This window comes from Kogia breviceps, chromosome 9, assembly GCF_026419965.1.
Source record: "Kogia breviceps isolate mKogBre1 chromosome 9, mKogBre1 haplotype 1, whole genome shotgun sequence".
Taxonomy (NCBI): Eukaryota; Metazoa; Chordata; class Mammalia; order Artiodactyla; family Physeteridae; genus Kogia; species Kogia breviceps.
The window spans coordinates 42,541,066-42,555,118 of NC_081318.1; the positions used below are offsets into that span (position 1 = coordinate 42,541,066).

General features: G+C 34.5%; 1 protein-coding gene and 1 long non-coding RNA gene across 3 annotated transcripts in view; one reads left to right on the forward strand and one right to left on the reverse strand.

Moving 5' to 3' along the window:
• Positions 1-4,928, forward strand: part of TBX20 (T-box transcription factor 20) — a 56,760-nt gene extending 51,832 nt beyond the window's left edge. Inside the window, exons 8-9 of one of the 2 annotated variants that reach the window (XM_067042355.1) lie at positions 61-445; positions 810-4,928. In XM_067042355.1, the coding sequence (XP_066898456.1) occupies positions 61-401 (341 nt within the window). In that variant the 3' untranslated portion in view covers positions 402-445; positions 810-4,928. Of the gene's footprint in view, positions 1-60 lie in introns of both variants that reach the window. The other variant, XM_059073878.2, reaches the window with a different exon arrangement.
• Positions 1-14,053, reverse strand: part of LOC136794841 (uncharacterized) — a 334,527-nt gene that overhangs the window by 318,511 nt on the left and 1,963 nt on the right. The gene's annotated exons all lie outside the window — the stretch shown is intronic.

Sequence of the window (14,053 nt, forward strand, 5' to 3'; positions counted from 1 at the left end):
TCTTGATTTGCACACTGAAGTAGAGTTTCCAGTCTAATGAGATTTTTTTTTTCCTTTCAGGATCAGCCTTTACAACATCTGATAATTTGTCTCTCAGTTCCTGGGTATCATCTTCATCCAGTTTTCCTGGATTTCAGCATCCACAGTCCCTGACTGCTCTTGGCACCAGCACAGCATCCATAGCGACACCCATTCCTCACCCTATACAGGGCTCTCTGCCACCATATAGCCGACTTGGGATGCCCCTAACCCCATCGGCCATTGCCAGCTCCATGCAAGGGAGTGGCCCGACATTCCCCTCATTCCACATGCCCCGGTATCATCACTACTTTCAGCAGGGGCCCTATGCTGCTATCCAAGGACTGCGCCATTCCTCTGCTGTGATGACGCCATTTGTATGACTCTTCTAAAAATAGGAGAATCCAGATCCAGAATGTGCAAATGGGTATGGAAATATAAGACAGGGTTGGGTGGGTGGGATGTGGGGTGTTGGAGCCGGGGCTCTCCAGGAGACGTGGGACCTATTAAAGAGGAGAGCTGGACTCACAATAAAACCTACCACTGAGGGAAAGCACCATGGACCAGGATTCATCTGTAGTGGGGGACAGCTTTTGGCTTTGAGAGAGAATCAGTGTAAAGTTCTTAGCCAGCCTAAGTCCCACAACTATTGGATATCAATGTACCAAGAAAGTTTAATAATACAAGGCAGATGAATCTTAAGATGCATTATTCCTAGTGGTTAAAAATACTGTGTCAATGCAGTAATGTATAAAGTCAACATGTACAGGTTTTCTTTCTACTTTCCACAGGTTAAAAGAATCTTCGAAGAGGCAATACTATATAACATACCATAATGCATAAAGGCTAACTGAAGTCCATTTCTCCCTATAGAAATGAGAGCCAATAGAGAAGTATTTGTAGTGCTGTAGCTTAAGCATGTTTCGTTTTCCTCTGTGTTAGTTTGCTGGGGAAGGAGCTGAGATAATGCTAACGCATCCTATTTTGTGGATGAATAGGTGGTAATGACTTCACAAAGTTCTTTCTGTAATATTGAAGTGACAGTACCTGACACGTTCTTTTTCACAGTCTTTTCTATCTTTCTAATTCTCTTTCTTGCAATTATTTGCCATTTATGTAGGAAAAATCTTCCATATACAAATAAAACTGAGGTTTTATTTTACTGGGCTGCATTCGAAATGCACTGCTGATTTATTCACTGAGGGACACTTTAAAGTCTCTACACCTTGACGCATGAGACTTTCTTTCACTACAATAAAAAGATGGTTGCCCTATTCTAAAAGGAATTTTTCTGCCGTGGGTACCAAAGCTCCCTTCATTTTTACTTCAGCTTTGGGAGACCTTATGGATGTTAAAATGCACCAGGCCAAATTCTCATTTTCAGTAAATCTGCTTCATTGTTTGATTAGCTGCTGCCACTGACTGACAAGGATTTATGAATGACCATTCTAAATGCCCATATAGCCACCACTTAACCTTTGGTCATGAATAGGTATGTGTCCATCTTATCTGATTGGCCCTTTTTTCTCACTGTATTACATTCAGTAATTCTACCATTTTTCTAGGTCCATAATATGAAATTGCATGTTAACTCCATGACACCTTGACTGAAACATTGGAAGTGCTTATAAGTAAATCTAAAGGATTTATCCACTTTATTTTCAACTCTTGCTATCTTCTTAAGCCTTCTTTTAATACTTATAATAGTAATTAACTATATTGTAGTTATATATGACTTCTGTATTATTTTTGAGCCATATATATCTAAGCATTTACAATCAGGGTAGCACATTTGGCATTTTGCAACAGTTCATTTCCCTAATAATAGAGGTTTAATGAAGTTTGTAGTCCTTCAATTTTAGATATAATGCATTCTAGCTATAGAATTTAACCTGTCTTCTTCACAAAGCTCCCCAGTATTCTTAATTTTTAATGTAACATTCATTGTATTTCATTCTGACTACAAAAGTATTGAATCTGTTCAAAGAGATGGGAAATCTTGCTGCTGAGAGTAGAGGTGTATTTGGAAGTCAAATGTAATATACTTATCACATCAAACTCAAGTGGGATTTTATTTGGTTGTTTTAATGTTAGGCTTTTCCATATCAAATGACTTTCTTGGGCATTTCCAGCCTATGAAACAAGGTATAATTGGCACAGCCTGTCTAAGTGATGCTATTGTTGGAACTTGCAATTGACTTTCTCCACTGTATTCCAAGGTTTGGTTATGGAGAAGCACCAGTAGCGTTAACCAAACATATCAAAGTCCTATGGCAGACGCTGTAGGCTTATTTCTAACTTCTTGCATGTTATGCTATACTATCCACAGGTAGTTTGTTTTCAAACACAGCACAGATGTGCATTTCTTTAAAAAAGTAGTTATGCATAATGTTTAAAGTAAATATCCACAGAGCTTAGGATAGGGATTTAATGTTTAATAGTTGGCCTGTTGTCAGTGCTTTTAATACAGAGTACTGCTACTTAAAGCAGGAATAACAAAAGTAAATACTATTTTACATGATACTACTTAATACCCTAATAAATGACTGGTCTACTAAAGCAAATCCATATCTGAATTTTCTTTTCAATGAGCATGAGAGGATCATTTTAATACTATTTTGACATTTTTCCTAATCGGTGTGTCTCAAAAGTAGGTTTATGTATTTTTGTTAAATATGGTTTTATGCTAGTATGTCCTGAATTCATAACTTTATTTTCTAATTAATCAATATAAGACTAAAAGTAAATAGCACGCTTAGAGAAGAGCAAAGACTAAGACACCAAAGCATTGCTCTTGGAAAATCACACCTGAAATTCTTGGATACACTTTTTAAGTATCTGGTATTATTTGAACAAGAAAGAAGAAGCATAGGTGAAATGGAGCTTAACCTGATCAGTCACTCTAGTCATGGAAACCAGGGGTAGATATATGACCCCACCAGGGTTCTTCTGAGCTCTTCTGATTGTTGATTATTACTTAACCCCTTGGGTATTTAACATTTAAAACTATAAAGTCTATTTTACCAAAACAATTGCAAGAACTAGATAATTAGGGACAAAGCCAACTGAATAATAAAGAGCATGAGTTATGGTATATTTGGAATAAATTCAGGGTCCCCCCCCCAGGTATATTACAGTATTAAAAAGCCTGGCTAACGTATAGTGCTGCTAAAAAGCGGCCCTGCCAGAATGGCTTTATCTAACCCAAAAGAATTAATTCATAACTTAGTAGGTTCTACATATGTGATATGTTTTTAAAACGTTTATCAATAATTCTGCATAAGCTCATTTATTTCTTTTACTTAGTAAATCTCCCCCCCTCCTCTGTCCACCCTTGGCAGTATAAAGATAAACATATCCAGTTTGTGTCCAACATATCACAAATTATTAGGTAACAAGGTCTACATTAATGAATTTATATTACATTGCTGGTCCTTTTGAGTTTATAACAATGGTATGTTGTCTTAAAGGTCTACCACCGTTTCTAGTAGGTGGGCACAGAGTAGGAGATATTAAGACACTTCCTGATTATGATGCATCATCTAGTAAACACCCTGTGTAGAGTCACATTGACTTTGTGGGATATTCCAAAACCTCCTCTTCTCCACCCTTATCCATATCTCTGTAATTGCACTTCTCCAGCCACAATGCCCCAACCTGGGGGGATAAAAAGGAAACCCTCTAAAAGCCCAAGAATAAGTATTCTTAGAAGCAAAGCATCTTCATCCCATATTGCCTATGAATTTTTCATAGAGATATTAGGATATTTATCCCAATTCTGAATTTCACATTAGCTTTTCAGGCTGTCCTGCTTATATTTAAGCTGAATTATACTAAGAAAACTGAGCTTCAAATAAGGTAAATGGAGTGACTTTACCACCTCATTAAAAACACAGTCAAACTCAAGCCATGACTCAGTAACTAAAGTTCAAAAAGTCAGTTATGTAATGTGCAGGATCAAATATGGCAAGAAAAACAATATCTTTACTCAATCTTCCATTGACCAAGTAAGGAAAACTGTTTTCATCATTAAATGTGTATGGAATTGATAACTACAAACAAAACAATATTATACTGTAAATTTAGACTGGACAGAAATGAAGCACTGGACAGAAAAAATTTTCAGCTAGCTCCTTTAGAGACCTAGGCTTGGGTGGAGGATGAATTTTATAAATTTTTATATTATTTCATAATGTAAGGATTTTATGTAAACAAGCAAAGGGAAGGTTAAAAACTCTTAAAATGTTAGGAAATCATAACATTCTTTCTTCACTACTATTCCATGTCAATTATAAAATATTCCAATACTTAGCTTTCTTCAGCATGCTTAAATACACAAAGGTTCATTTATAAATATTTGATAGACAAATAATCCATAAGTATTCTCTGGCCCTTATTTCTCTGTCTCTCCCTTAGATAATTCCAACCTCCTCCCCTGATAATAAGAAAATAAAAACATTTTGGTGAAATAGTACATCTGGACAAAAAATACAACTTGTTGTATTTTACTTCTGGTACATTAAAATACTGTATTTAGTTGTTGTTTTTCTTAGTTTCAGAAACCTAAAAGAAGGTCTTCTATTTCCTAAAGGATAAAATTGGATCTAGCCTCTTTAGTAGACTCTATCACAGTTCTATTGTTTGCTGTGTTCATTTGCTTAACAAATTGCGTGAGAACAGTCACTGTAATGAAGTGTGTGTGCTGGGGGTGGTGGGAAGGGCATGGGAAATGTTTTATGAAAAAAGAAGTTATAAGCCTAATACTATAAAGTAACATCTAATGAAGTTCTTTTTAAGTGCAATATATTTATTTCTGCTAGAAATGTATTATCAACATTATGTAATATTTGAAGCATTACATGTTATTTGTAAACAGCTTAAAATTATATATTACCCAAAATTGTACAAAAGTGTGGATGTTAATTTCTTTCATTAAATATGACGTGTTTCGATATACATGCACACATTTACACCTTTCATTATCTCACACACTTTGTGACTTTTGGTACCCATTTACTCACCTGAAAAAAAAAAGAGGAGGATTAGGTAAGATCAGGGGATCATAAATGGCCACTCCCAGGCCAGACACAATGCACAGCAGTTGTGGTTTTGTCGCAGGGTTGTGGTTTTGTCTTTAGTCGCACTTGAAAGTCTTTAGAGAGGACATTGCTCTCAAGTTGCCACCAGTTCCCATATTCCTACACCCAGCCCCTTTCACTCATTCACTCTACCTGATGAACCTTTAGAAGCACCAGTCTTCGCACTTTTCTGTTCTGAATGTTACCAAAGACTCCATAAAGCTTAAAGAACTCCTACCTCTCATTCCAGTCATGAGCTCTTGGATGTGCTGTAATATTACACAAAGCAGACTGACACCAAATAAAATTAGCCAAATTCAAAGTCTTAATCCTTCTTCCACGTAACAGTCCTTCAAAATGCTTGATGTTATCAAACCTTCTGCTTTCAGAAGTCTGCTCTATTACCCTTAATATTTTGTGCATGCCAAACACCAACCTTTAAAAATCTTCTATTTGGAATAATTCCAAGCTTATAGAAAAGTTGCAAGAACTGTACAAAGAAACTCTATACTCTCTACCCAGATTCACCAATTGTTAACTTTTTGCCCCACTTATCATTTGCATTCATACTGAGTAGTCAACGCGTACACACACACACATACACACACAAATTGTTTTTATGAACATTTGATAGTAAGCTTCACACATCATGCCCTATTATCCCTATAGTAAGCTTCACATATCATGCCGCATTATCCCTAAGTAATTCAAAGTCTATTTCCTAAAATCAAGAAGATTCCAGTAAATATCTACTGTAGAATTAGCAAGTTCAGGAAATTTAACAATGGTACAATACTGTGATCTACCATCTGTACTCCAATTTTGTGAAATGACGCCAGTGATGTCCTTTGTAGCATATATTTTCCTTCAGTAAGAAGTATCAAATCCAGTTCAGAATCACTTATTGCATTTAGCTGTCAGGTTTCTTTAGTCTCCTTTAATCTGGTACTTATCGTTCCTCAGCCTTTGTCTTTCATGGCAAAAGAATTCCTATTTTTCAATGGCTTATAATTTATTACTACCCTTAGTTATCTTGATACTCAAATCATCCCAGATTTGGTGACTGGGAGCCCCATAAGTTGGCTCCTGTGTCCTCCTGACATGCCCTAATTTACTTTTTTTTTTTAAGCTCTTCTTCAATTTCTGGCATAACACTCTGTTCCAGGCTCATCTTGTACCTTTCCTGCCTCAGCCCTGGAATCAACAGTTTCTACCAGGAGCCCAGATTCCTTTTAGTTGGGAAGCTATTAGTAACCAATATCTGGGTGCCAGATGTGCTCACTGTCATATGTTTCTAGGCCTTTTCAGCTGACACACTGTTAGGAATTTATATATATATGTATGTATGTATGTAAGCACACATGTTCAAATATACGTATGTGTGTGTATATATAAAATGTATTAGAAATCATGAGTTTATGCTGGTATCTCCAATTCCAATGTACTCCCATAGGATCTTTTCTTCCATGCTTTGCCCCATTCTGTATCTGTATTTGCCTTCTTCCACAATGAGAACCCTGGCTCCCAACAACAACAACATATTTATTTACTCAATTCTACTATACACCCCAAATAATTTCATATTGCTTCTTTCATACAACTACAATAAACCTTCAAAAAAGAGTTCAGGATTTGTTTGCAGCTGTTTACCCCACTACTCAACTAAGTGTATATAGTCAAATGACATGTTTAGCAGTTACTTAGTTTTTTTCTCCTATATGGTTATGTTATTCACTAGCAATACAACTGGGTTCATTTGTTCAGTTTGCTTATAGTTTTAAGCTTTTTTTCCTCTCCTTCTTACTGATTTTTAAAATATATATATATAATATTAACATAGTTCAAACAACAAAAAAAACTCATAAAACTAATAAGCAATTATAACAAGGTCATAGGATACAAGGTTAATAAAAATAAGTCAAATGCTTTCTAATATACCAGCAATGAACAACTGGAATTTGAAATTAAAAATACAACACCATTTATATCAGCATCAAAAAAAAAAGAAGAAGTACTTAGGTATCAATAAAATATGTACAAGATCTATATGAAGAACACTATAAAACTCTGATGAAAGAAGTCAAAGATCTAAATAAATGGAGAGATATTCCATATTTGCAGATAGGTAGACTCAATAGTGACAACTAATTTGATTTATAGATTCACCACAATCCCAAACAAAATCCCACCAAGCTTTGTGGCTATCAACAAACTGATCCCAAAGTTTACATGCAAAAGACCCAGAACAACCAACAAAATACTGAAGAAGAACCAAGCTGGAGGACTGACAGTATTTGACTTCAATACTTACTACAAAACTACGTTAATAAAGACAGAATGGTATTGGTGCGAGAACAGACAAGTAGATCCACAAAACACAACAGAGAGCCCAGATAATAAACCCATATGAATACAATCAACTGATCTCTGACAAAGGAGCAAAGGCAATTCAGTGGAGAAACTATAACCTTTTTAAAAAAATTTATGCTGGAACAACTGAATATCCACACGTAAAATAATGGATCTAGATATAGACCTTGCACCTTTCACAAAAATTAACCCCAAATGGATCACAGGCCTAAATGTAAAATGCAAAACTATAAAACTTCTAGAAGATAACAGGAGAAAATCTAGATAATGTTGGCTTTTTAGATACAATGTCAAAAGCAGATCTATTAAAGAGAAAGTTAATATGATGGACAACATTAAAATTTTTTAAAGTCTGTTCTATGAAAGACACTATTAGGAAAATGAAAGGATTGTCTACAACTGGGAGAGTAAATTTGCAAAACACATATCTGATAATGGGTTTGTATTCAAATATACAAAGACCTGTTAAAACTCATCAATCAGAAAACAATCTAAGTTTTTAATAGGCAAAAGATCTATGTGAATAGACAACATACCAAAAAATATGTAAAGGTGGCAAATAAACATGAAAAGATGCTCAACATCACATCATTTGGGAAATGCAAATTAAAACAACAATAAGATACCATTACACACCTGTTAGAATGGCTAAAATCCAAAACACCGACAATGCCAAATGCTGACAAAGACAAAGAGCAATAGAAACTCTCATTTATTGCTGGTGAGAATGCAAAATGGCACAGCCACTCTGTATGACAATCTGGAAGAGGCAAAACTATGGAGATAGTAGAAAGATCAATGGTTTCCAGGGGTTTGGGAAGAGGGAGGGAGGGATGAATAGGTGAAACACATAGGCTTTTTAGGGCGATGAAACAATTCTGTATATTATAATTGTGTATATTATAATGGTGTCATCATGTCATAACATGATGCATTTGTCAAAGCCCAAAGAACTGTACAGCTCAAAGAGTGAACCATAATGCAAAGTATAGTTACATTAGTTAATAATAATGTATCATTATTAGTTCATCGATTGTAACAAACATACCACACTAATAAAAAGTGTTAATAACAGGAGAAACTGTGTGCAGCAGTGGAGGGGAAGGGATATATGGGAATTCTGTACTTTCTGCTCAGTTTTTCTGTAATCCTAAAACTATTCTAAGAAATAAAGTCTATTAATTTAAAAAAGCCAATGAGATACCACTTCACACCCACTATAATGGCTATAATCAAAATGATGGACAATAACAAGTGTTGGCAAGGATGTGAAGAAATTGGACCCCTTGTACATTGGTGGTGAGAATATAAAATAATGTGGCTGCTTCGGAAAACAGTCTGGCCGTTTATAAAATTGTTAAACATAAAGTTACCATATGACCCAGGAATTCCACTCCTAGGTATACACCTAGGAGAAATGAAAACATGTCCATGTAAAAACTTGTACATGAATATTCATAGCAACATTATTCATAATGGCCATAAAAATGGAAACAACCCAAATGTCCAGCAACTGGTAAACAGATAAAATTTGGTATATCTATACCATTTAATATTATTTAGCTATAAAAAGAACTGAAGTACTGATAAATGCTACAACATGGTTGAACCTTCAAAACACTATGCTAAGTGAATGAAGCCAGACACAAAGACCACATGTTGTATGATTCCATTCATACAAAATGTCCAGCAGAGGCATATTCAGAGAGACAGAAAGCAGATTGCTAGGGGCTGGAAGGAAGGAGGAATGGGAATGACTGCTAATGAGTATGGGGTTTCTTTTTGGGGTAGTGAAAATGTGGACTTAGATAGTGGTGATAGTTCCACAACATTGTGAATATACTAAAGTCACTGAATCCTACACTTTAAAAGAACATATTTTATGGTATGTGAATCATATCTCACTTACTAAAGCTGTTACTTTAAAACACAGAAAAAGCTATCCAGAAAATATTTTATTTCCATTTTGTAGGGCCCAACTTGTCAACTTTGAGGACTTCCAGGGGAGTTAAATCTTGTGTACTTCTGAGTTAAGAGTGAGCAGTCTAGAATCTTATGCCTGCCTCAAAATTCTTTTTTATCTGTGAGAATAATACTGCCTATTAGATAGCATTGTATGGTTTTAGGCTCTCAATTTAAATTGGCTTATTTTAAGCTCCGTTTTTGTTTTTTTTTCCCCCTAGGAGGAACTGTAGCTGGTTCTTTGGACTCCCCAAAAAGAAAAAGGTGATGTAAATAATTCCTTCTCCATCTTGAGCCTTGCTATGATAATAACTGCTAACTTTTGTAAAACATTTACTATATATCTATGTACTTTATATACATTATCTTACTTAATATTTGCAACAACTCTATGAGGTAGGAGCTACTATTATTCCCATTTGAGGTATGAGAAAATTGAGGTTTAGAGAAATTAAATGCTCAGAGATCTACAGAAAGTGAGATAGCCAGGATTCAAATCCTGTCTGTACTCATAACTAAGACACTGTGCTAAACCCTATAACAAAAATTTCTAGATTTTAAGAAAAAAAATTTAAGGTCTACATCGCCTTTACGGAATCCAGGTATGCAACCTTAAATAAGAAACATAAAAGCAAAACTCAACAATTTTTCTCCTAAAGAATTTTACATTGTCACTGGTAAGTGTGTCTCAAGAAGAGTTTCAGATTGTAGCAAAAACAAGAAGGAAATTTTAAACTTCCACATTTACCTTTTAAGGATGGGTCAATATTTATGTGAAAGCAGGACTCTGCTGCCCAAAGCAAGAGCCTGGTGGTCTTCATATAAACACTTATTACTTATTTAGGGACACTTCCCCTTCCCTTTATACTCCAGTTGCCATTTTGGCTTCTAAAGGACAGACGTAATTAGAGAATAGGAACAATGAAGCCCACTGTACTTAAGAGACTGGAAAGCAAGTGGAATCAGGGAGGAACGAGAACGAGATCAGGGATCAGGTGGAGGCCGGGTTGGGGCTGCCTGAATAGGTAGACAGAGATAGGCTTAATTCATCTGAGTTGGCAGTGAGAGGTGTAGCAACTAAAGGACAGGATGGGGGATAAATTGTGGGGTAGACTGCAGAGAGTAAGACCATAAAGGTGGAATCAGAACACATAGCTGGAGATAGATGAGGAGAGAAGAGAAGCGCTATTAAGAAGGGAGTTTGGTACAGGGCACTGATGACTCAATAGGTATATTTTTCCAGCTATCTAAACATATATTCAAATACTAACTAGAATCAAATAAGTTTAAAAGACTTTAATAAGGCCATGTAGTCCGAAGTTTTTATTTCATAGTTGAAGAAATCAGAGCTAGAGAAGTAAACTGCACAAAACATATTGGTTCATACCCTGCTGTGATATTTCTTGACCACTATGTCATGATCAAAGTTAAATTTTAAGTCAATCTAAAATATTATGTGATATAAAACACAGCACACAGGTGCCTTATGTTTCATTTCTGTTTTTGCTATATTTTGCATTTAACCTTCCCATACATATACTACAGTTCATTCTTTAATATAGTCTAAGACTTTTGCTTATTTATATTGAATGTAGGAATTCTTGTATTAGTTACTTTGGTGGTAAATTTTTTAAAATCTCAATATGTTGGAGTTTGTTCATGGAACTAACACCACTGGGTTCATGGAAAAATTGACTTTTGGGGTCTGGTATAAATATTCATGTATGTGCTGTGTATATATTGGTTAAGTCATTTAAAAATGATTACTGAGTACCCTTCTGCTCAAATCAGTGTGCATATCTTATGCAATTAGGCAGTCTCTCCATGTGGGAGGGGAAGGAATTCTCCCAATTAATTAATGGATTACCTTCTTTCCTCTGAATAACATGCCTATATAAGGCTGTTCAAGGTCAAGGGGATCCCATTTCATCTGATATACATCTGGGGAACTAAACAGTATGGGTGGCTGAGAGAGCTACAGTTTTAAAAGGAGAATAGGACTTTCATGGACACAGAGAGTAGACTAGAACTCCTAGAAATTCCAACTTATTACAGATACCTTTTCTCCCATGGATGAAAAGGCAGTTTTACGCAAACTGTCATATACAGATGCATTTCATTCAAACTGTATGCTTCACTGCAACTCGGTGACTTTCCATTTTCTTCTATGAAAAAGCACCTGTATCCAACTAGAATTTAAACAGGCTGTATAAAGTAATTCAATAGCAGCAAATGCACTATTTAAAAATGAATCAATCTGAGATATGTAATGGTTTTAGACTGAAGCAGCTGTTTTATAAAATATACATATGCAATGACATTTCTTTTAGTGGAAGCAAGTTGCTGAAGAAGAATCTGAAAGAATCTTTTAACGTATAAAACAGACCAATTAGAAAATAAATAGCCACCAAGAAGCCTATATCTATGGTTATTCTGTTTTTGAGACAAGAATAGAGACACATGAATAAACAGAAATTTTTTCATCTTTGTGAATTTATAGGAATTCTTGCAAAAGTGTTTAAAAAAATGAATCCCATTCAGTTCATCTTTTTAAAACTTCTTAATTGAAATGAATAAAATTACTAAATTAAAATGCTCAGAAAAAATCTTGGATATGTGGTTCACTTACAGTTAGCATAATCATGAGATTCTAAGAATTTTGCTACCATTTTGGGGACTAACTGATGATGACAGACTAGAGATAAACACTTTGATGCCACTTCCAACTCTTTGTACCATAAAAGAGAAAAAAAGTACTTTAATGTATAAGAAACTGTGAAACAGCACCAATAAAACCCCATCTTGTATGCAGATTAACTGTTAAAGTGAAATTAGTACTTTAAATTATCAACTTACAAGTGGAAAATTTAACATTTTCAAAATGATATTCACTGAATTACCTCTATCTTTCCCGATTCAAATAACCAAGCTAGTTATAGATGTAACTCAGCTACCCACTTAAATTTATGTCTGTGTATTTGCACAAAGTTAAAACACTTAAATTTAATTAAAAACTTTCTGAATCAATGAATGCAAAGTCATTATTATTTGGAAAACCAACCACTGACCATAAGGAATATCTTAATTATTTTGATACGTGAAATATGAAATGTAATTATTTTTATGCTGGATTATATTTGGAATTTCCCTACACTTCATATTTAGTTAACTGATATATTACAAGAACAGTGATATTTTTTCTTTTTAAAAATGAACTTAAAAACTTCCATAAATTTTTAAAATTCTGATTTACAAGTCGTTATTGCCATCTGCTGGTTATACAGTTTCATTGCATTTTGGGGTAAAAATTAGCAATTGTTTTACTAAAAGAGAAAACAGAGACAAGTTTTAGATATAGATGACTGGAAAATCTCTATGTAAGAGAAACAATTTACTAACTCACAAGGTATCTTCATCTCAAAGAGGAAAAAATAATTTGAGAATACATTGCATTATATCAAATTATAATGCACTATTTTAATTGTCAGTTCACCGTAGAATAAGTATCAGGCATACTGATTTAAGTCACTGTCATTAATAAGCATAAAGCTAAAATATGACTTAAATAACTTCAAAATAACTAGCTCAAAATAAGTGAACACTGTTAGAAAAGTTATAAAAGATGAAAACTTGTCATGATTCTATTCAAGCGAATAAAATTGAGCGCCATGTTTTCCCTCACAGACAATCTATCCCTCTCCTTACTGAGAGAATGCAAAATTATTTAGGCAACTGTCTCTCAGTTTTCTGAGTTAACTAGTGAACCTTCAACTCCTATTACTGTTTAATAATAGGACTAACATATAACTTAATGACAAAAATCCAGGTGAGCAAAACATTAATTGGAAATAATACTCATCAGTATACTCTGAATATGGTCACTCTAGAGCAAGATATAGTAATTATTTTATTTTTTGGCCACGCTGTGTGGCCTGTGGGAGCTTAGTTCCCCCACCAGGGATTGAACCTGTGCCCCCTGCAGTGGGAGTGCAGAGTCTAAACCACTGGCCTGCCAGGGAAGTCCCCAAGATATAGTAATAATTTTAAAATTAAGTATATACTCTTTTAGATGCTTTACTATGTTTTAGGTACTTCAGCATTTTTCAGATTGGGAGATAAATATTAGAGCAGTTAAGTTACTGGCTAAAGGTAATCTTGGTAATCTTGCATATATGAGTCCTCTATGTAAAAGATTTAGAATGGAGCATGCAACACAGTTAATTCTATGTGTTTATTATATATCTGAATCATATATATCCTGTTTATTTTACCTTTAACACTATATCATGAGTATTTTCCTATGTTGTTAAATATTCATTCAAAACGACTTTAGTCAATTTAGTAATGCTTCACTGTTATCAGTGTTCTGTAATTCATTGTTTGACATGGAGGTTACTTCTAATTTTCAACTATATAAATAACAGTACAATGAACATTATTATAAAAATTATTTTTCAAATGTCAAAAATGACCAGATTTGTACTTTCAAGGGCTAGACCAACAGAAAGAATATGCTTTATTCTGTTAGGACATGGAGTGATCCAAAAGACAACTGGAAACTCCAAGAAACAAACAAATTCACAAAAGGGAAACATAAGAAATAGGCAAAATAGATTGAAAAGAAG